The sequence below is a fragment of the Lemur catta genome, chromosome 18 (assembly GCF_020740605.2).
Source record: "Lemur catta isolate mLemCat1 chromosome 18, mLemCat1.pri, whole genome shotgun sequence".
NCBI classification, from domain to species: Eukaryota; Metazoa; Chordata; class Mammalia; order Primates; family Lemuridae; genus Lemur; species Lemur catta.
The window spans coordinates 44,764,540-44,789,749 of record NC_059145.1 but is presented as its reverse complement, the minus strand read 5'-3'; the positions used below and the strand labels follow the sequence as shown (position 1 = coordinate 44,789,749).

The following is a 25,210-nucleotide window of genomic DNA, read 5'->3' as shown; positions in this document are numbered from 1 at the left end:
ATTGGCACATCACTTAGGGCAACTTATCAATATCTACAAAAATTATAAATATATATACCCTTTGATCTAACAGTTCCAATTCCAGTAATTTATCCTATAGATAGTCCTGCTCCCATGTGAAAGAATGTGTATGTATAAGGTTATTCACTGCAGAACTATTTGTAATAGCTAAATATTGGAAACAGCACATATCCATCACTAGAGCACTGGTTAAATAAATTATGCTATATCCATAAACAGAATAGGAGGCTGCTGTGTAAAATAAAGATCTCTATGTACCAAAGCCCCACAACTGTTGGCAATATTTATCACTGGATGTGAACACATGTTTCTTAAGGGAGAAAAAAAATATTACCAACATTTAGGTATAATGACCACATAGAATTAGAACTCTAAATTCTTGGGGCAAAATCAGAACAGTGACTTGATAATTTTATTCAGTGACCAATTTTGTCCAAGTCTTACTTTTCTGAACAATTCCAATGAAAGCTTTTATTATTTTATTAATATAAAAGTAGAATATATATAGTCATGCACTTTATAATGACATTTTGGTCGACCACATACCACATATATGATGGTGGACACATAAGATTGTAATAGATCTATATTATAATCCTATCACCTAGTAACATCTTAATGATCCTTATCCAGCGTAGGTCTAGGCTAATATAGGTGTTTGTGTCTCAGTTGGTAGCAAAAAAGCTTAAAAAGTGAAAAAAATTTCAAGTGGAAAAACACTTATAGGGTAAGGACATAAAGCTGTACAATATGTTTGTGTCTTAAGCTAAGTGTTACTACAAAACAGTCAAAAAGTTTTTAGAAAATTAAAAGTTTATAAAGTAAACAAGTTACAGTAAGCTAAGGTTAGTTTATCACTGCAGAAAGAAAAAATATTTTTTATATATTTAGTGCAGCTTACGTGTACAGTGTTTACAAAGCGTACAGCAGTGTACAGTCATGTCCCAGGCCTTCACATGCACTCACCTCTCACTCACTCACTGACCCAGAGCAACTTCCAGTCCTGTAAAAGGTCCACTCATGGTAAGTGCCCTATGCAGGAGACCATTTTTTATCTTTTATACCTTATGTTTACTGTATCTTTTCTATGATTAGATGTATTAGATACACAAATACTTACCATTGTGCTACAGTTGCCTACAGTATTCAGTACAGTCACATGCTGTACAGGCTTGTAGCCTACAAGCAATGGGCCACACCACATAGCCTAGGTGTGCAGTAGGCTGCTCCAGCTATGCTTATGTCAGTGCGCGCTATGATGTTCCCATATCGACAAAATTGCCTAATGATGCATTTCTCAGAACATATCCCTGTAGTTAATACATGACTGGACATGATTTTAAAAATTATAACGGTACAAATATGCATAATATGTAAAGCAAGCCACTCTCAACCCGTCCAGTCTCATTTTCCAAGGTGCTTTTGGCCATATCTGTTTTTATTTTCATTGGCAGTGTTACGGTTTGAATGTTTGTCCCCTCTGAAAATCATGCTGAAACTTAATCCCCATTGCAATGGTAGTAAGAGTGTGGGAAATCTGACTATAGTATTTGAGAGGTGGGGCCTTTGGGAGGTAACTGGGATTAGATGAGGTCCTGAGGGTAGGACATTAGTAGCTTTATAAGAGGAGGAAGAGAGACCTGAGCTGGCATGCTCAGCCCCTCACCATGTGACGCCCTGCACCACCTCAGAACTCTGCGGAGTCCCCACCAGCAAGAAGGCCCTCACCAGATGTGGGCCCTTGACCTTGGACTTCCTAGACTCTAGAGCTGTAAGAAATAAATTTCTTTTTGTTATAAATTATCCAGTGTCAAGTATCCAGTTACAGCAACACAAAACAGACTGAGACGAGGTAGCCATCAATCTAAATAATATCCTTACAGTTCTATTTCTTTGCTTATCATCTTTAAGCAGTGCCTATTGACTTTGTGCCGTGAAAGAGAACAAATTAATTTAGGGAAACTATCCCTATATCTAACCCCACTTCTAATTTTTGCTGGCAATATCATTATTATTTATAGATTCTGAACTATCTATTTGGACTCATCAATTTTAAATAGTACTTCCAGACGCCCCATTACATAAGATGAGCAAACTTACAAATAGGCAGACTTTACCAGAATCAGAAGCAAAACTCAACTCTAAGAAGCATTTACCTTGTTCATAAAGTAGCTTCATATTCAAATCTTTGCAGGTAACAAGATTGTTGAGTAATGCAATCACACTTTGCATGGTGTTACCCAGAATGCTCTCCTGATGTTCCTGCAATAGATCATAATTTCCATAATAACCATACAGAAATACAATTACATCATCATAAAGACAAATGAGAAAATGATCTCCATCCCTTCATTCTTTGCACAACGTTAAATGATTATCTTTTTGCACTTTAATGAAGCAAATCTTTCTGTGGTAAGACACGCCCCATCAGTGAATTAAGTGAACTGGGAGAGAGAGTAAACCATTCAGACAGTAGTGCTGTGTCATGCCATCCCCTGCCCATGACCTGAGGGGCAACACGTGGCCCTCTGTGCTCTTAAGTGTGCAGCAAAGGAATGATGAGAGATTGAGTATATGGAGCCCGGGCGACCATGCTTGAAAGTGAGTTTGAGATCACAAAAGAAAACTACTTAAAGAAATGTTTCTGTAGTTTCAAGATTATCCTGGTACTGATATTTTCCCACTTTAGTCTAGCACAGCACATTTATGGTTATGTTGGATCTGACTAATTATATTACTGCTTCAGTGCAATAAACTTCATGTAGGACCTAAAAGAGTGGAGTTTACCTTCCTCAACACTTAATATCATACAGTAGGGAGTAACTTGGGCCCTAAAGAAAATGCAGAAAATGAGTAATTCTTCAGTCTTAATTTCTCATTTTCAAAACAAATAATTTCTTTGTAATTTTAAAAATATCTCAAAAAATAGCTTGCTTTTCTTTTGTTCCCTTTTTCATTTCTCTGAATTTAAAAAAATTAAACAATTAACCGATTATCATTGAAAATATGAAATGTCACACAATTCAAAAATAAACAGAAAGTCTTTAAGGTCTGGGATTAGGATGAGGCCAGGGAGACAAACTGGGTGAAAAATGCAGGGAGGTGTTCCCTCTTGGGTTCATGCACGTACTCACTAAGCGTGAGGGTTCTAGGAGTCTGGCTTGCCTCACTCTAGTCCAGGCCCTGTTCTTGACCACTCTGCTAAGAGCTAGTCCCATCCTGAAAAGCAACAAGTGGGTCCACTAGTAGGCTTCACCCAGACATTTTCCTATTCGTTTTCCCTCCCTCCCTGCCTTCCTCTCTCACACACACAGAGAAATATATGGTTTGCTGGGGGTTTTTTAAAAAATGTAATTTATATCATATTTATTATTCATTCAACAAATAACTAAGGAATAGCTATTTTGTGCCAGGTCCTGTTCTAGGCACTTGAGGTGTACCCCAAAATGTAATTTATATATTTATTATTCATTCAACAAATAACTAAGGAATAGTTATTTTGTGCCAGGTACTGTTCTAGGCACTTGAGGTGTACCTGTGAACAAAACAAAGTTCCTCACAGAAATAGACAACAAACAGCAGCATAATGAGTAAGTGACCGGTATAAAGCGTTAGAAGGTACCAAGTGCTCTGGCAAGAAAGACAAGAGCAGCAGGGGAGTGAGGTTGAGCGGGCAGCTATGTGGCTGGGTGTGATTTTAAATTGGGTAGTCAGGACAAGACGCACCAAGAAGGAATCATTTGAACAGAAATTTTATTTTACTTTTCAAATGCTGAAGCCTCTTAGTTCTCCTTGGATTAATTCATTTTAATAAACTTTTCTTTAGAAATAATTTCAGCTTTACAGATGAGTTGCAAAGATAGTACAGAGAGTTTCTATGCCCTCACCCAGCTTACCTAACCACATTACATTGACCAAAACTAAGAAATTAACACTGATACAATTCTAACAACTCAGCTACAGACTTAATTTAAATTTCACCAGTTTTCCACTAATATCCTTTTCTGTTCTGGGATCCAATTCAGGATCCCATGTCGCACTTGGGATTAATTCATTTTTGCAACAAATACTTATTAAGGGCCAAATATTCTAGGTACTTGCCTTATATCAGTGAACAGGGAAAAACAACAACAACAACAACAAAAAAACACCAAAAACCTGCCCTTATGGTGTTTACCTTGTAGCAGGGGGAGAAGACAATAAACAATAAGTGTAATAAATAATTATAGGATATGTGACAACTCTGGTCCCCAACAACTGGGCCATGCATCACTGCCTGAGCTCTGCCATCCCCGCTGTCTGGGTCCATAGAAAAACTGTCTTCCATGAAGCTCAGGAACTGAGCCTCACAGCAGGAGGTGAGCAGAGGGTGAGGGGACAAAGCTTCCTCTGTATTTACAGCTGTGTCCATCCCTCACATCACAGCCTAAGCTCTGCCTCCCCCACCTGCCCCCACCCCGTCTGTGGATTGTCTTCCATGAAACTGGTCCCTGGTGCCAAAAACGTTGCAGACTCCTACGTTACAAGGTACATGCTATGGGAGATGACAGAGAACAGGATGAGGTGGTTTAGGGAGTGCTGGGGGGGAAGCTTGCAACGTTAAATAGAGCAAGCAAAGCATTGCTCTTTCAGAAGGTAACATGTGAGCAAAGATTTGAAGGAGGGGAGATGCATTTATTTTAATATATTTCTAGGTTCTGTTAGCTAAGTTGTTCTAGAATTGTTTCATCTATGTTTATAAGTGATACTGACCTATGATTGACATCCTTGTCTGATTTTAGTATCAATTTCATGCTAGCCTCTTCCACTCATTTTATTCCATGAATATTTATTGTGCATCTAGTATCTGTTTCTGGGAGACTTGGTAGAACTTACTTGTAAAAGTAACTAGGCTCAGCACACTCTTACCAGTTGTGTGGAAGAACTCACACATAAACTCAAAGTGCTTTTTCTATTCTCTCACTCAACAACAACCAACACAGAAGACTCTATGACCAAAAGTAGTGGTGGTGGCAGGGTTTTCCTCACACACCAAGCAAGCAATTGATTCTTCAGCAGACACCAGCTGGGTGCCCTCCAATTCAATTCCAACCCCATCTACCTGGAGATTGTGTCAGATCCCATAGTGTGAGGGCTCAGTCCCAAAAGACTACCCCCACTTCAGATACTAGCTACAAGTCCAGGCCTCTGCAACTTCTGACTGACCGGCTTCAAGCTGGGGTTCCCACAACCCCCTCTTTGGGGTCAATTAATCTGCTAGAGTGGTTCACAGAACTCAGGGAAACACGTTTATCAGTTTATTATAAAGGATGTTACAAAGGATACAGATGAAGAGATACACAGGGCAAAGTATGGGGTTGTCAACCTAAGGGGAAAAAAACTGAGGCAAACATAATATAAACAGAGAGTTTATGTGGGTCAAGTTTGAAGACTGCAACCCAGGCATAGATTCAAGTTGCTCTGAATATAAGCTCTAATCAGCAGCAGTTACATGTGGATTTTTAAAGGAAAAGAAGAGGCAGTTCCTAAGGTGTTCACCAAGAATTTACATTAAATTAATATAAGCTGTTAATTGGCTATACATTGCTCTTTGTATTACAAATTCCAGGAACATGCAGATATGGGGGGATGCAGCTAGTCAGGAATAAAATGCCTCTCACAACTGAATCTGAGCATGAGTGGTGGTGGGGAGCATGGACGAAGTCCCAAACTCATGTCACGCTGGGTATGTTCAATTTTGCATACTTCACACAGCTCTGAGCTATTTTTCTTTTCTCAGGAGGAAGAGGCAGGGAGCTTCCACGCCCTACCTGGGTAGGCCACCCTCTAGGAAGCTCCACGTATTTTTTTCAGCAATCCTGAAGCTATCAACCCTGTCCTTTTGGGTTTTTATGGACGCTTCATTAAAAGATCAACTTAACCTACAGCCTCTATGGCATCCCCAGAGAAAGGGATCTAATCCTGTTGTGGTCTTTCTGGTGACCAGTCCCCATCCAGAAGCTACCTAGTGGCTGCCAGCCACCAGTCAACTCATTAGCATACAAAAAGATGACACTTAGGAATTTCTAAGGAGTTGTATGCCAGGAAACAGGAGTGAAGATCAAAAATTAATATATATTTCACAATATCACACCAGTAGAACTTAAAATTAAAAAAAAATCTTCTATTCAGGTATCTACAACACCTTAACCTGATTTTGGTTATTTCCATTTTCCTAGAAAATCATCTACAATGTCCAAATATTCCAACATATTGTAATAAAATCATACATAGCATTCTCTTATACCTTCATAAATCTTCTCTGAACCCTATTTATTCATAAATCGCCTTTCACACAGTGTCCTCTCTCTTGTTGATCAGACTCACCAAAGCTTTGTCTATCTCTTGGAGTTTTCAAGGAACCAGCTTTCCATTTAATGATTCGCCTACAGTTTTTGCTTTGAGATAGTCATTATAAATGACTAATAAATTTCCCACTTCTCTCTCCTAGGTATAGAGTAGAACGGCATTTCTCTGTCCACTTGTACCTAGAGATGAAAACGAGCCTTGTTTTGACCAATTAAACTCATTTGGGCAGAAGCCTTAAGAAGCAATGAGGGCTTCATTGTCCTATCTTTCCTTTCGCTTCTGTGACCAGTGACCTTCCAGACAGCAGAGGCTCCAACGAATGTAGGGATAAGGTAGAAAAGGAAGATCAAGAGAGCCTAAGCGTAGCCATTTTGACCCATACCAGACCCTAACCACCCTGAACAAGGAAGTTGCCAGCAAGTCACCACCCGGGACCACCTGAGGATGGATGCCTTACAGACTGTCTACACTTACCTCTCCTAGTGTTACTATTGTCCCAGAAGGGCCCCCCTCCTGCTCAGGAAAGGACCCCTACACTATGTCTGTGGAGTAAGATCTACTGTCGTCTTTTTCTCAATAAACTTTCTGCTGCTACCTGGCTGCTCTTGAATTCCTTCCCTCGTGAAGCCAAGAACCCACTTGGTGAGTTCAGGGAGCTTTTCCCTCTTCATTAAGACACCCCTGCATCACAAAAGCCTGGGTACCAGAGTGATAACATGAAGCAGGCTGGCCAGGAACCTCTCGACTGGACAGGTGGCTTCCAAAGCTTACAAAGGACCTACATTGCATGACCTGTGCCTCCCAGTGATGAGAGACACTTGACTTCACATGGGTTTTACCATCTACATCTCTGCTCGATACAAGACAAAGAGTTTGCTTTCCAAATACTGATAACGGAAAATTTCAAACTTCAGAAACACGCTTAAGAGCACTTTTGTGGTAGGTGTTAATGTTTGAACGTTTCACTGACACCAGCTTAAGAAGATTAATGCAGAAGCGATGGTCTGCCACCAATTTCATCTAATTACTCTTACAGTTGGTTGGAAGGAAAGGATGATTAATAAGCACCAAGATGACACTACATGTTATTCATGATAAAGTAACTAACGATACATAGAAAACCTATTCTTGTGAAGAAAAGTGAAGCTAATAAATCTTTTATTTTTGGTCCCATTTGGTAAAATGACACATACTGCTCCTTGTTCAAAGACCCATCTGTCAGCAAATATAGGTCAGCCTTACTGGAGGTAAATCCATTGTTTCTTTGAAATATACATTTTTACGACTGAATGCACCTTTTCTATGATGCCCTTGGCAATTATTTTGCTTGTTCTGAAGCCAATACTTTAGCTTTTCCTGTGTTCAGGCAGTGAGTGCCACTTGTTAATATAGGCATTTCCTTTAATACAAAAGGCAACTCTCCAAATCTCTGTTACCTCTGGACACTTAAGATCCCAGGATCAGATCCCAGCCAAGCAGGTTATGGGGTTCCCTACCTAGGGATCCCAGAGTCACTGCAGAATGAAGCCCTCTGCAGCATGCAGAGGAGTGTAAAGCTAAGGTACACTCTGACTATCAAACATCCCTAACGAACATTATGACCAGGGGTACTTAGGGAAAAAATATATTTGATGCACAGAATAAAAAAGAGATGAATAATCCTGTAGCCAGATTGGGGAAAATTGCTTTTTCTATTCTAGAAATTATTAAAAAGACTGTTGTTTTTTATTTTCTTTCCTGATGGTTTTTAAACTATTCATAGTTTGTGAACTTTGTTCAGTATAAAGTGGGGGCTTTATGAAAATTATAAAAATTGTATTACAGAATTTACTTGCTCTTTCTTCATATGGGTGTATGTGCCTTCTTACATAGTGCTAGGGAGGAAGACCTCAAAACAGAGAAATTGCTCCTACTCAAGATGATGATGTGGTTTAATAGGAGAACTAAGACAGCTACTGTTCTGGACTAGATCATAATTTCCCCAGGAAAAAAATGCTAAATATGTGCAAAGAGCAGTTGAGAAGGTATAAATGTGAATTAAGCACACTTCTATTAACTTTTATCAAATTTATTTCATTTCTCTTAGCAACTTTAATAAGATTTATTCTTGGTTCACAATCGTATTAGCCTGCAGGGGATAAATTATGCGTTGAAAAAATATCGCATTTACTTCTTAAAGACAGTGTAGAGGATTATATGAAAAGAGAAAATGTGAGAATAAACATGTGCAGCTAGAGTTCTTCTTGGACAGATCTGGAAGACTGGTGGAAATAGAAAAGGAGACAAAGTTTGGTTCCAAGACCACAGGCCAGAGTTGGAGGGGAGAGACAATTCTGATTAAAGACTGTGTCATCATTAGATGCTCCTCTGGGACAGCCCCTCCAACTCCCCCAAATTTATGCCTGAGCCCCAGGTTGAAAGGACGGTAACAGCAGGCTAGGTAAAATCCTGGTGTTTTCTTTTTTGTCAATCTCTGCGGCTCATTAATAAAGCAAGGGGTTCATACCATTGGTGCCCTGACACATGCAAGAGAGACAAAAGCAGGTGATGACCTGCAACAGGGCCTTTGGGACAGAGTCAGGGGCCCAGGCATCAGGCAGCCTGAGGGTCTACCTTGTCAGGCAGCAGCATGGCAGCCACGTGGGCCTAAGCTGGGGTAAGGCTGCCCCGACAATGTATTGAGAACTTACTACGTGCCATGGCCTGCGCCCCAAGCACTTTACATACATCATCTCATTTAATCCTTACAGAACATGCCAGGTGCTACGGTTCTGCTCTTTTTATCAATAAGAACTGAGGTTTGCGAGGTCAACTGTAACTTCCCAAGCTCTTCAGTGGTGAAGCTGGGATTTGGTCTGCAGGATGGCAGAAACCATGCCCCTAATCACATGCAGCATTGCCTTACAACCACAAATAGGGTGAGGGTGGTGCCAGGTCACCTAGGCCAGTCAGCATACTCCAGGTTAACCAAATCCACCTGTGGACCCACAGGGTAACCTGGGAGAAACAGAAAGGAATCCAGAGTGGGGGCAGTGAGAAGGACCCAAGAAACACCAATTTGGGGCTGCTACGGTGGTGCTTGTCCTTCCTCCTTTCGTGCCACAGTGTAGCCTACCTCTGCCACCACCACTGGGAACTCCTGGTTTCATTTAAGTGCCTTTAATGTTTATCATTATGCTGTAAGACGTACAACCCAAGAAGCACAATGTAGGTGGTAGGCAACTACAAGAAAGGAAAGAATGAGCAAATTACCCAAAAGAATAAAAACATATAGTAGAGCCACCATTAATAGCCACAGTATTCAGGACACTTGTGTTTGTGTTGGTTGGTGGCTGAGAGAGGAAACAGCTCACAGAAGGCAACATCGATACCCCACAGAAGGCAATCCCCACCGCACTTTAAGACAGTGATGGAAATATTTAACTCCTTCATCCATAAGCACAGCTGATCTAATTTATGTGCCTAACACCATAGTGTATGGACATTTAACAGAACACTTGAGAGCACTAATAAAACATATCATTTGCCAGTAGAGATAATTAGAATTGAAGCAGCAAAATTCTAGTGTTTGGCAACATAGATGAAACAACTTCATTAAAATGTACAGCTTCAACAAATGAAAGGCAGGAGAGCACTGGACCCTGAAGATCAGCCTTCTCAGAACTAATTGCTTCAGTGCTTAAAAAGGACAGCTCAGAAATACCAAGGACACAGCAAGGAAACACCAGTAAAAAAAAAAAAAAAATGATCAGCCTTTCCAAAGTGGTGTCACTGTAGACAGGGCATTATAATATTTGATATTCTAATATTTGATACCATAAATGACACTAAAAGACTCAGATGTCCAGATTAAAAAGTTGGGTAGGGATCTGAATAGTCAAGATAGAAGACACCTTTAATAACTGAAAGTAACAGTGAACCACAGTTACTCGCTTTTGCCTTTGGTGTAGGTCAGAATTTAAAAGACAACTAATTAAAAGACCACAACTAATCTGAAGGATGAGAAACCACAGAGAAAATGGAAAGTGAAAGCACACAAGTGGTGTTGTACACATAGCATCCATAATCTCTTAGAGACGCAGTATATCTTATTCAACACACATTTAGACTACATTTCAGGAAAAAAATTTCAATGTGCTAAGAACACTAGTCTACTGTGCACACACGTGTGCAATGGGACCAGACTGCTGCTTCAGGATGCAGTTGGGTGTGTCCACTCACTTTCCTTTGCAAACACTGTTCCACCTGGCTAGATTCCCAGAGCTCTGAGCCCCGTGCTCAGAAAAGAGTCACAGCATTCAAGTGAAATAAATATGTTTGAGGGGAAAAGGACACTTTTCCATATTCTTGATGATTTTCCAAGAGGCTATTCCACAGGCAGCTCAAACTCAACGGAATCTGGATTGAGTTCATTGCCTCCTTTGCCCTTGTTTCCTTCTTTTCTGTTTCCCCTTTCAATGAAAGGCCCTACAACCTGCCCAGCCACCCAGCCACAAATCTTGGGACCATCAGGACCACCACCTGTCTGTTGTCTGCCTCATCCAGTCAGCCACAGGACCCCCTGGGCATCCTCCGCTCTCCATCCCACTCACCTGCTTGAGATCAGGCAATTGCCATCCTTGGCTGGGATGACCACAATCTCCTAGTAGGTGTCCCGACCTCCAGCCTTACCTCCCCTGCTGCTACCAGACTCCTCTAAGGTGGCAAAGACTGCCTCCCTTCCTGGAACTTAAATCTAAGAGGCTGCAGGCCAAGGGACCACATTAGTTTACAACAGGCCCAAGACCACTGGCTCCACAGTCCAGTTCGTGTGATAGCAGCCATGGTGGGATTTAAAGCCCCAAAAGGAGAGGAAGCTACAAGACTCATGGAATGGCCCAGCAAGGATGTTGTCACTCCAGTGCTCCCAATCCCAGAGAAGTAGCACTTCATGATTTTGGAAATCTTCTCACGACTTGTTGAGCCAAATACTGACCCCTAGGGGTGAGTAACAAGGAAGGGGACAAGCTGAATTAAACTGAGAGGGCACAGGGTAATTTAAAATTAATTCAGTCATTTACCTCACAAATATATATATAGATTTCCTGGAAAGCAAGGACAGGATTTGGGGGTCCAAAGTGGAAATGTCTGGTGTATGATGAAGTTGGGGCTGGGGTAAATGCCACTGGGCATTTGCTCTGCCAGTTGTGCCCTCTGCCAACATGATCACGGCCTCCGGGGGCTGAGCAGGCTCGACGACCGCTGGGGAGGCTAAGAGAGAACTTTGAAGCATGATTTTTTCTCCCATCTGGGCCAAAAACATATGGTGCTCTCACTCTAAGAGGCTAGAGGTATAGAGTTAAGTCCCTTCTTTTACATAGGGCATCATCATTTGAAGGCCTCCCTTTACCTTTCTGATCCAAGACATGAGACGGGAATTGAAAATTATGTTTAAATTTGACTGACAGATACTGTAGAGGCCCTCTAGCAGCAGCAAATACAAGTTATGATCAGCGATACATTCCAGCTGGCATAGGAGGGAGGGTTTGATCAACTGGTACCATTTGTCAATCAGCACGCTGAGCTTGTCTTTAGAATTCCAGTCCTCACTCAACCCCAGTGGCAGTGTGCTGTGAATGCCCTTCTGGCAGGTTAATTGTGTCACTTGGCTTTCCTGGCCCTACCCTTTCATGTTATTTAGGCTTCTAGCAGGAAGCTGCCATCCTCTAGGCTCCTGACAGGGCCCTATGCCTCAAGGCAGGAGCAGTGGGTCAGAGCCAATGCCGCTCAGGCAGGAGAACCCTGGCAACGGAGCCAAAGGGAAGCTGCCAGGACCAGACTCCCTAAGGATGGACTGAGCCCCTTTTATGTATCTGCCTGGGGTGTTGAGAGACAGGCCAATCTGCCCTGCAATACACTGTCTGAGCCAATGACCAGCCTGAAGTACAGAGGAGAAATAAGAAAACAGAAGTGTGCATCCTGACTACACAACTCCTTCAGCCTGCTCCTCGTATCCCTGGCTCTGTCCAAAAGTGAAAATAATAAGACAAATAAAATAATGATAATAAAGTCTTAGCAAATTAATGTCACTTTTAAAAATTCAGGCCAGATGTTTCTTGAAGCTGAGAAGCTTGTGTTGAACAGTGTTTTCATCACCTCCCATGCTGTTCTAGCCACCGCACCTACCATGTGTACGTTAACTGTTGGGTCTTCCCCTTCCTCGCCAATGCCAAGCTCCTTGGGGAAAGGATAACCATGTCCCAGTGCCTATGTGTTGTGCCTGGTACACAGTGGCCTCTGAAAAATTAATGCAAGAGTAATCCTGCTCAAAGTTGCTTGGGTGAATACAGCTGGAGAAGGGAGAAACAGCTCTTGAGAGCCTCCTTCAAGAAATTAACTGCCTTCAATTAAGCAATTATAAATATTTATTGAGCACCTAAAATTTGCTATATAATGGTGTGAAACAGAACTACAAAAGGATAAAAATGGCCTTTCTCAAGAAGTTTTCAATCGGTATATATTTACTTTTGAATAATGTTTGCAACAAGTGATGGATTCAGATTTTTTTACTTTAAAATACACAAAATCTCTCACATGCTAAATAATTGCCAAGTACTAATGGAGCATTTGCATTAGCATGGGAAACATATACTTCTAAAATTCTGAAACACGTTGTAATGAAACACAGTTTGAACGGGATTCTCCATAAAAGATAATTGCTCAAAAATATAAAAAAGTGTCCCATCCTAAAGAAAGAAAATATAACACATGGTGAAAATGAAAAGAAAGATCAATGCATACAGTGATCACAAGGCAGTTTTCAATTAGAGCTATCTCTTACCATGGGAATGTGCACAGTTTTCCTAAGGCGAGTTTACCAAGTGTGGATACTCAACAGTCCCCGTTTCAGATACTGGTAAATCCTGCAGGAAAAAGATGTCAGTGGGAACTGGCTAGAAGTTTATCTAAAGCTAAGGTTTTAAAGAGCGTAAAGGAATGGTGCCTCAGAGCAGAAAGAAAACTGGACTGAGCTCAGTTCTAAGCCCTAGCCTGCCCCAAACCAGCTGGAAAACCTGGAGCAACGCAAGAATCTCAGAGACTCTTTCTAGTGCAATCTTGTCGTTTTAAAGACAAGGAAACTGAATCTCCAAGAAGTGAATATAAGGAGTAGGGCTAGGACTTAAACTCCAAAGTACGTCTTCCTTTCCCAGTACCTCCCACTGCCCCTCACAGTCCTTCCCCTACACATGTCAGAGTATATGTGGTCAAGGGTGTGACTTTACACTTGATCTTAGCCAAAGGCCAAGAAGCAACTCAAGGATATATTGTAACTTTACAACAGATACCTTTTTTTCCCCCACACTGGAGTAACACTGTAAACACTGCTCCTTGGAGCTGCACGATCAGTTGCCCTTAACACCTTCTTTGGTAGGTCGGCTCCTACCCCTGAACAGCGGTGGTAAGAGGCTATTGCTGATTAAAATGGGAATACTCCAACATAAAGCCTGCTGACCCTCATGCCCCCTCTGCAAAATATTTACTGAATCTAATAGAATTTTTCAGTTTTTGTAGCAGAGGGCTCTCTCTAGAGGTAAAAGCCATCTTACAATCAGGGCTGAAATTTTAAGCAAGCAGCACCTTTTTCCAGTAAAATATTCTGAGCAGGTAATATGTCAGACCTTGGGGGAACTGCAAGCATGTATGTATATGGCAGGTTTAAAAATCAGCAGCAAAAGGCATCCTGGATCTGTCAGTCACCCTGGAATTTGCTGCTCTTGGTATTTTATGCATAATCACACTTCTGTTCCCCATCTCCTGAACCTAGGGCAGTCAGCTTTCCTTTTCTTAGACTCTACTTAGATAATAACAGTTATATTTATATAATCATTTTGGAACACTCAATAAGCTCATTTTTGGCCACACAGTGACAGAAACTATGCCATCTTGGATAATCAGTGGTTACAATGGGATAAAATGATCTCAGAAAATGTTCACCTCCCAGATAATCTTTTGTGTCCTTACTAGCATTTTTTTTTCATAACTGGAATTAGAAGCTACTCTAGATATAAACTGAGCAGTATTAAAAGTGGGTCAAAAAATATGTCCAAAGTCCCATGTTGGAGAACTATGAGAAGGGTCCATCAAGAAGTCTTGCAGTGGGAAAAGGTGTGGGAGAAGGGATCACTGAATCCGCAGACCCTGTGCATAAAATAAGCAGGACATGTGCTGGACAAACAAGACAAATAAGGAGATTCCAGATGTCAGGAGACTGACTAACTTGACCGAGGGAGAAAGTGACCATATATTTTCCACTCTCCATCTCTGAAGTCCAGAAGGGAATTCTGGAGAGTTTAAATTAATTTCTTAGGCCAAGCCAGATTGGCAGTCTAATAAGGGCCCTGAGACACAAGCTGAAACCCAACCTTCCTCTTCAATATCTACTCTGGGACAAACACTTATGGAGGTTCCTGGCTATATGCTGAGCACCCAGGACTCATCTGAGCAGTGTCTACTTGGTCACACCCACCGTCTCTGCACTGAAGCACCAGCCCCACTAGTCCATGAACAATCCCTGGAACTTAGGAATGAGGAAGTGGGAAGGAAGGAAAGGGTACGCTTTGGTCTTTTCTTTCTTTCTTTGAGACAGAGTCTCCCTCTGTCATCTGGGCTAAAGTGGGTCTTTTCATATTTTTAACTTCTATATCCCACTAAATGAGCTTCTAGCTTTAAGGGCTTATGTGTCAAGCCATCTTGATTAAATTTTCCTTGTGCAGGTCAAAGAGAAAATCATAAATCAAAATGAGTGCTAAGAATGAAAGGACAGAGGAAGGATGGAAGTGAGAAAGGCTGGAGAAGAAGGGAGGATGGTAAGGGAGAAGGAACAGATGGCTTTCCCCAAGAAGGAAAACTGAGTCCAGTGAAGCTAAGCTTAGGGTACAACATCAAGTTTGCAGGTGCTAAATCCAAAGGTCTGCCCATCACAGGGCAGCAGTTCACCTCAATCTGGAACTGGCATGTGTTTGCTAACAGTGAGTCCACAGACCTATGTGTGTCCAGCCACTGGATGCTCCAACTGCTAACCGACAGGTCAGAGCAAGGTGCACAGAGGCAGCAGCTCTGTCCCTGCACTTCAGCATTGCCTAGTGGCTTCCCAGCGTGAGCCATGCCATTCCCCACAGACAGGAGTAGAAAAACAAGTACAGTCTCCCTCTCTGACTCTCTTAGCTCCAGGCACTTCAAGCTGTTTCTCAATTCACCGAGCACAGGAGTCATCAAGATTGCTTTCTTGCTATCACACTCTCACTCGGCCACCCCCTGTGAGAATACAGAGTGATGGTGTCACAGCCCTTTCTGCATGTGAATTTTGATGAGCTGCTGATGACTAGCCATGTGGTCCCCTCAGGCTGACTTGCTGGCACAGAATTCTTCTGCTGGCATGCATGACAATGGACAAGCACCAGTGACGGCTGTCATGAGCTTGTGTTTGTGTGGGATAGGCAGAGAAGGGGCGGTGATTTTGGAGAGATGCCCCTGAGTTTCAGGGACATCCATACACCATTCATGGAGCACTGGATTTTATTATTAGCCAATCTTATTAGGTAATCTTAGAATCTTATTTCTCAGGGCATAAGTAACAAGTTAAACAAACCAATAAAAAAAGTAACTCCCTGTTTTGGAGGCACAAGAAATAATCTATGTATCAAAATTAATACAGTTTCATTTCCACATACTCTGAAGTTCAACTCCAGGTAGGCTCTGCAACACCCAGGCTGCGGACACTCTCCCAGACAGAAATACGCTCACAGCAATGACTGAGCCACAGCACCCAAGCCATTGACACCAGACACACTAAAGGCAGAAAAAAGAGCTAAAACCTCAGGTAGCTGCATACATGTTGCTTAAAACCACACATCTGACAGAGAGCTGCTCCTCTACAGCACCTGAGAGTTCCCAGCCTCATCGTTTTTTGCATCTGCTGCCTCATCCAGGTGCACAGCTGGGAGCTCCGCCCAGAAGCAAGCAGCAGGGAAGGAAACAGGGCAGCTCACAGGCCCCGGGGGAGGTGATCTGCTGAGGACTCAGGCTAACCAACCTCCAAGGCCCTTTTCTGCTCTAACATCCTTTGATGTTAAACCCAAATTATTCCCAGGAAAGAACACACAGGGAGAATATTTGAATGAGAGGTTAAATTTTAACAATTTCTAAGCTTTGTGACTGTATTCAAACAAAACTGTTCTGCACAGTCTTAGTCATGTGTGGATTACAACAAAGATCAAATATAAGTTTTAGCACAAGACTAGTGTCCCCCATTCACCCCTTTCCGTAATACACACTGTTCAACCTAAGAACAATATAAAGTTGTCATATATTGCAAAAAAAAAAAAAATCCTTAGAAGCCTGCCTTTCTTCAGCCCCCAAAGAATCCTGCATATCAGAATCCAGCTACGTTACTATGAAGCCCAACTTCATCACACAAATATTGGCCAGGGAGTTGGGGGAAGGAGTACATTTATGAATTACCACTGTCTTCTCAATCACAGAGTTTTATGATATAGAAAACAAAACAGAGGACCCATTTGGACACAATGAATGGCTTGTAGCTAAGCTTCCCCCCCAAAACAAGAGGTTTTAATGTGAAATTGTATACATTTAAAACACAAACATATGTACACATACATCTATAATAAAGTAATATGTGAACAATTTGTTGATTATTCATCATTTTGATTAGTCTGCCTTGCTAATATCCTTTATATTATACAAAATAGGCTATTTTGAAGAAAGTAAAAAATGAATACTCTCCTTTGCACACAACGGAATGCCATTCCTTCGACAATCTGTATGAAGAGCAGCGTGTATGTCAGGCCCACCCGGGATCCTTATGAAGTGCCCCAAACCTGCCCCCAGATACCAGCTCTTGGGGAGCGTCCTATGCAGGTGGCAGCAGGCTGGACAACACGCAGGCTGAGGGTGGCGCTGGGCCTGACCAAGGCACAGCAGGGGTGAGGCGGAGCGAGCAGAAAGGTTTTAGGAAGGAGATGGTGAGGGCTCTGGGCAGGAGGCAGCAGCAGCCTGGGGGGAGGCTGAGAGCCTGCAGAGGAGCACAGACTGCGGCTCCCACAGACAAGATGAGACACAGAAACATGTGGCTGAGAGAAATGGGAAGCTACAAAGGCACACCGAAGCCGATTACTCTCAGCACCTGGCTAAGACTTTTGGAATCCACACTAAATCTTGGTTAATGAGGACCTGGAATATTAATTTCCTTTGGATTCAGTGGAGTTAAAAACAAACTAGAAATACACTGTCATTATAAATCAGAGATATCAAGCATATCATGTCTGGACAGAGTGAGGAGAGGGGCAGTCAGCCTGTGGTCAGCCCCGCAGGGCCACTGTCACTGTCAGCTCCTCAGAGTCTTCAACTCACCCCCGACGCGGCCTTCAACCCATGACCTCAACACCCACCTTCTGCTTGCACCCGGCCCTCTGGGCCTCTGGGCACTGACTTCAAACTGAACCTAAATTAACTAGGCTCTGCCTCTCGGGTTGAAAAGGCCAGCACCCTCTCCCTGGTTACCTTAAACCAAAGCGGCAATATTTTCCAGAAGTTTTTAAAGTGTGTGGATTCTTGACTATTCTCACCTATCAAGTGCTACAAAACATAAAAGGCTAGCACTACTACTGATTACTGATTCTGTTATTACCTACAAATATGATTTACCTGTGGATATGCTTGAAGGCAAAGGGATATAACTCCATGAATTCTTAAGAATCCTCAGAGACATTCATCAACAAGTCTTAGTTTTGTTTTCAATTCTAGAATTGAACTTCTTTTGTGTGAGAGCTCTTAGATAATGATATTTATGGCTTTCGAGAGATGGGCTGAGGAAGAAAATATAAGAAATTCTGGATGTGAGACATTGTTATCAAACAGCAAAAATGAAAGAACAGAATATTATCAGCTATTTTTGTTTTTTAATGGAACTCACAGGCTTCTATATGTGCCCCAGAAATGCCTCAGAACTGCGGTGTGGCAGGAAGCCTAAATGAGGTCTCAGAAAAGATAATGGAGCTTTAATGATAGAAATAGTAAGAAAATTAAATCTCATCATGTTCCATTAAGCATACTCTTAGCTCCCGTTTTTACTAAATTATTTTATTATGATTTTGCCTCTGTCTATTGAAACAACCTTTTATGGCAATTTGATTTGCAAGCATAAATAAGTCTCATTTATTTTCTACTGTGAACCCCTGTGGGATTAATAAGAAGAGATGGATCATCTAAAAATTTTACCCATTCTGCAATCAGGAAGTAACCATTCAGGGAGATGAATACTTTATTTTATATTTGTATTTGTGAGGAAAGCATTACACTATAATTAAAGTCTTATTCAACAGTAACACATCACCTGCTAGAGACACAATCATTTTCCGACCAGGCGGCTCTTTCTATTCCCACCCTGAAAGGGCAGCCACATCACACATACTTCCTGTGCTGACGTGTCCTACATTCCCTGTCACCTCCATCCTCAGCCCTTGGTCTTCATGCTCCCTCTCCTCCCACTTTTCTTTTTTTTAAGATGTGATTTCTCACTCTGTCATCCAGGCTGGAGTGCAGTGGCATAACCACAGCTCACCGTAACCTCAAACTCGTGGGCTCAAGTCATCCTCCTGCCTCAGCCTCCTGGAGTCACTGGGACTATGGCCATGAGCCACCATGCCCAGCTTCTCTCACTTTTGGGTGGACTCTTATCATGTTTGTAGTGCTTTGTTGTTATTGACCGGAATTGCTAGATTGTTTGCTTTCACCAGGATGCTCCTGTAAAGCCATTGACATGTGAATCCTAGGGTACAGCGTGGTAAATTGTGAACAATTATGCAATCTGTCAAGGGGCACGCAAATGCAGAATGCAGCAGAGAAAGATGGAAATGGCTGTTCTCGCTGGTCTCTGCAGAGAACAGAAGTGCCTGTCATATATGCAGGTGGTATTTTAAAGATTCTTTCCAAAGCATGCTTGCTTCCAAAAAGTGTCATGATGAAAAAGCTATGAAGCCTAACTGGAATCACAATTAAATGGCCTAATTAAATGGCCAAATCTTTGGTCTCTGGGCCAAATCTTGATTGAATCTATTAGAAATTAGAAGGCCTAATGAGGAAAATCCCTGATTTTAAAAAAATGGTATCTATGGAGATTAGGAGGAGACTATACAATGCCCAGATATGAATCCACCTCTGTTTTCTCTTCTAACTTTGCATTAAGGTTTAAAGGGAGAGAAAAATATTCTAATAGACAAATTAATGAAACAACTCTCGACTATGGATTATAACACTTAAAAGAAATAATAATTATTAACATGTATGCACCCAATAACACAGCAACAACTTTGATAAACCAGGAGATGTGGAGAGAAACATGCAGAAACACACTAATAATAGGGTACTTTATTCACTTCCCTCAATCTGAGACAGATGAAGGGGAAAAAATCAATAAAGATAAGCAAGACTTGAATAATATGCTCAATAAGATAATATCAAATTCTGACTCATATAAATAGAGAATAGCCAAAAATAATTTTCAAGTGCACACAGAGAATTCATGAAAATTCACCATAGCATATATAATAACAATAACTAATCTGAAAAAAAATTAAGAAAACAATCCCATTTATAATAGCAGCAAATAGAATACTTAGAAATAAACCTAAACAAGGAGGAAAAAGGCTTGTACACCAAAAACTACAAAACATTGCTAAGAGAAGTAAAAATAGACACAAATAAGTGGGAAGACATCCTATGTTCATAGATTAGAAAACTTAATATTGTTTAAATGCCCATACTACCCAAAGGAATCTACAGATTCAATGCAATCTCCATCAAAATCCCAATGGCATTTTTAGCAGAAATAGAAAAAAATTCCTAAAATTCATATGGAATCTCAAGGGACCCCAAATAGCCAAAATGATCTTAAACAAGAAGTACAAACTTGAAAGTCTCACACTTTATGATTTTAAAACATACTAAAAAAAACAATAATCAAGACCGGATAGCACTGGTATAAATACAGACATACAGACCAAGGGAACAAAATAAGGAGCCCCAAAATAAACCTGTGTACATCTGGGTAAATGACCTTTGATAAGCTGCCAAGCCTCACAATGGAAAAGAACACTGTTTTCCGCAAATGGCATTGGGAAAACTGGGTATCTACATGCAAACAAATGAAGTTGGACCCTTACACCATATATAAAAATAAACCCAAAACGGATTACAGACCTAAATATAAGACCTAAAACTATAAAACTCCTAGAAGAAAACACAGGAGAAACCTTCAGGACACTGGCTTTGGTAATAATTTCTTGAATATGACACCAAAAGCACAAGCAACAAAATAAAAACAAATGGGACATCAAATTTAAAAACTTCTGTGCACAAAGGAAACAATCAACAGAGTGACAAAACAACCTACAGAACAGAAGAAAATATTTGCAAATCATATATCTGATAAAGGGTTACTATCCAGAATATATAAGAAACTCCTATATCGCAACAACAAAACCCAATTAAAAATAGGCAAAGGACTTGAATAGACAAGAAGATATATTCAAAGAAGATATACAAATTGCTAACAAGCATATGAAAAGATGCTCAACATCACTAATTATAACAGAAATGCAAATCAAAACCACAATGGGATATCACCTCACACCCATTAGGTTGACCACTATAAAAAAAAAAATAACAAATGTTGGTGAGGATATGGAGAAATTGGAACCCTCGTACATTATTGCTGAGAATGTATAATAAAATGATGTAACCATTATGGGAAACAGTACGGAAGTTTCTAAAAAAATTTAAAATTAAATTGTCATATGATCTAGTAATCCCACTTCTGGGTATATATAGAAACAAATTCAAAACAGGATCTCAAAAGGATAACTGCACATCCATATTCACTGCAGCATTATTCCCAACAGCCAAGATATGGAATCAACTTAAGCGTCCGTCAACAAATGAACAGATAAGGAAAATGTGGTATACACACACATTAGGATACTATTCAGCCTTAAAGAAGAAGGCAGTTCTGTCATTTGTGACAACATGGATGAACCTCAAGAACATTACACTAAGTGAAATACGCCAGGCACAAAAGGGAAAACACTGTATGATTCATTCATATGAAGATGTAAAGTAGTCAAAATCATAGAAACAGAAAGTAGACAGGTGGTTGCAAAGGGATTAGGGGAAGGAAGAGGGGAAAACAGTGTTTAATGGGTACACACCTTCCGTTTTGCAAAACAAAAAAGTTCTGGAGATCTGCTTTACAACACTGTGAATATACGAACACTAATAAACTTCACACGTAGAAATGGTTAAGATGGTAAATTTAATGTCATGTGTTTAGAAAAATATAGAAATGAAAAGTGGTCACAGAACATGTTAAATGACACTATGAGAATGTAGTCTGTGGGAAGTACCCCAGGAAAATTTGTTTCTTCAACAAATAAATCAAAAAGAAAGAAAAATAAGGAAAGGAACATATAGAGCAAAAGAGCTTCAGAGATACAACTATCTCTTATATAATATCAATATGAGCAACTTATTCAATAAACTATAAAAAAAATCATATGTAAGACAATTGGAAATTTGAACATAGACTGGATTTTTGATAATATTAATAAACTTTTAAATTTTAGGGGCAAAAAACCACCACAACAACACTCATTTATTATCTCAGTTTCTGTAGGTCTGAATTCTAGGCAGGCTCATCTGGGTCCTAACCATTAGGACCTGCAGAAACTCCTTACCTGAAGGTCAACTGACTGGTGATTTAATTACATCTGCAAACTCCCCTTTGGCATGTAACAGGATGGAGATCATGGGAGGCGTATTAGAATTCTGCCTACCACACTGATAAATGCACTGAAGTTGAATTTGACTCCGCGTAAGTGCACAGTTTCAAAACACTGAGAAAGAACTATTTATTACCTTAAAAATAATTAGACAAAAACAATGAAACAGTCACCTGGTGCCTTAGTCCTCGCAATTACCAACAGCATGTATCTACTTGATTATAACTGGATGAAGTCACCTGAAGGCAAAGGCTAAATGTTATTCAGCGTGGTGGTCCTACTGCCTAGGACCTGGCCGTGGCATCAGCCTAGCTCACAGCAACCTCAAATTCCTGGCTCAAGCCATTCTCCTGCCTCAGCCTCCTGAGTAGCTGGGACTACACCAAGCCCAGCTAATTTTTTATATATATTTTCAGTTGTCCAGCTAATTTCTTTCTATTTTCAGTAGAGACGGGGTCTCGCTCTTGCACAGGCTGGTCTCAAACTCCTGAGCTCAAACGATCCACCTGCCTAGGTCTCCCAGAGTGCTAGGATTACAGGCATGAGCCACTGCGCCTGGCCAAGAATTTCTTATTTGAGGAAAATTATAAATTCACAGATGCAAGAAGCTCAACAAACCATGAGATAGTTAAACATTTACATACATACACACACAACACACACACACCCATACACCAAGACAAATCATAATCAGATTGCTGACAACCAGAAATGAAAGGAAAATCTTAAAATCAGTTGGGGAGAGGGAGAAACATTATATAGAAAAACATGTAAGTATAAAAATGACAGCAGATTTGTCATTAGTAACTGTGCAAGCCAGAGGACATTGAAACAGCATCTTGGAAGTATTAAAATAAAAAGTAACAAACAAAAAGTTGTACTCAGTGAAAACATCCCTCAAAGATGAAGGTGAACATTTCAGCAAACAAAAGCAGAGGGGAGGAGAGGGGAGGGGAGGGGAGGGGAGGGGAGGGGAGGGGAGGGGAGGGGAGGGGAGGGAAGGGAGGAAAAAGGAAGGAGGGAGGGAGGAAGGAAGAAATTAGTTAAGTGTTAAAAAAAGATAAAAATGAAATGTAAATCTATACAAAGGAATGAAGAACTCCTAAAACAGGTAAATATGTAGGTAAATATTTTTTAAAAACTTATTTTTATCATGTTTAAATTTATTTAAAAGGATTGGATAAAGTAGTAACATATTATCAGGCTCATAACATACGTAGAAATAAAATGTGTATGTGCAAATATCTGGCCATAGAACGCAGATAATGGTTCTATACAGGCAGCCCCCACGTTACACAGTTAGTGTGGAACTATTAAAACGGCCATACAAGCTGACACTGTGCAAAGTGATCTTATTAACAGGAAAAATTATAGTTGTTCCATAATCTTTAAAATTTGTTATCAAAACATTAAAAACTCCTATTATCAGTTACAAATGTGCAGAGAAATAAAATAGTCACCCTATTATTTCTTTAGTACACTGTAATTTAAAACATTAGAAACATTGAGAATTAAAATGTTTTACTTCTTTATGAAACACTTATGAAGAGTAGTTTGAACAGTGCTAGCCACCTTCTTTTCAACATGTAACTTACAACACAGACTATCTTGTCTATGCCTTGGGGAACTGTCATACTCCTTTCTAACATTTTACCCTTTGTGTTTTCAGTATTGTGACATATCTGTGTGAGTTCCTTTAATGTCAGGTTTTCTTTACATCTCTTCCTCTGAGACATCTTCATGCTTTTTGTCACAACCATTTTCCTCATCAGCGTCAATAAGTTCACCTTCCCTGAGTTCCTCTGGCTGCCTATCTAGAGCTTGTAGGACAGCAACAGGCCAACATTAGAACAATCAGCTCTTTCTTCTCCAATCCACTTATGTTTGATTCAAATTTCATTACCAGTATCACAGTATGTTTCTTTGCTGAACTTTTATCTTTGTTGGCCAATCTCTATTTCAACTAACCATTTTTGTAAAAGGTCATGTGGGTTTATCACTGGGAGACAAGGAAAAAACAACTATGCATTTTGCTGTCTGATCAAGAACTGATGCACAGTGACAAATCACCGACAGACTTTGAAAGAAGTGATGTGACAGGCCATTGATCATGATGTGATGTGCATCTGTTATTTATTTAGTGATTTGTTGATTAAAGAGCTAGCAGTGAAGTTTGTATTTACACACACATATATACACATACATACATACACACACTCTGTGGTAACTGAAATCTGAACCATGTTGCTGGGAAACTAGAGTTATTTAACTAAACCATGGTAACTGAAATTCATGCATATTGGAACCATGCAAAAAGATGGCTACCAATAGTTGATATCTCTATCTACGACGGTAACGATGTATATATAGAGAGAGATACATAGAAACAAGCCCAGAACTATATACACTAAAATGTTAGCTATGACATTATCTCTGGAAATAGGATCATAGCTAATTTCTAGTTTCTTCTTCAGGCTTTTCTTTATATTTTAGTTTTTATACAATGAAGATCTAAATGTAGTACTTGCATAAAAAGAAAAATAGCAAGTGTTATTTTTAAAAGACAGTAGTAACTTTTAAAAGTTATATCTTACATGTTACCATTTCCTGGTCCAGAACGTATAATTTTGAATTCATACAAACCATCAGGAAATGAGAACATGCATATTTTCTTATATATACAAGCACATGTATAACTGGAAGGCAATATACTCAAATGTTAACATGATTACCCCTAGGTAGTTGTAAAAAGGTGATTTTCATCTTCCATTATTCTATAATAAAAAAAATTATTCATTTCTATAATGAAAATTTTTTAACTAGGAAAAAATACATATGTGAAAAGAAAATGGCACAGAGTTTCTTCATTCATTCATTCAATTACTTTTTAATCAACACTACTCATGTGCCACTCACTGTTCTAGGAACTGGTTTTACAGTACTGAACATGACAGAGAGAATATCCCTGCTATTCTCAGGAGGCTTAAATCATAATGAGTACAGACACA

The 25,210-nt window shown here is 40.3% G+C and overlaps 1 protein-coding gene across 5 annotated transcripts in view; it reads right to left on the bottom strand.

Annotated features, from left to right (window-relative positions):
- Window positions 1-25,210, bottom strand: part of ULK4 (unc-51 like kinase 4) — a 497,440-nt gene that overhangs the window by 217,283 nt on the left and 254,947 nt on the right. For all 5 annotated transcript variants that reach the window (XM_045530714.1, XM_045530715.1, XM_045530713.1 and 2 more), the window contains one exon: window positions 2,178-2,283. In XM_045530714.1, the coding sequence (XP_045386670.1) occupies window positions 2,178-2,283 (106 nt within the window). The remainder of the gene's footprint in view (window positions 1-2,177; window positions 2,284-25,210) is intronic.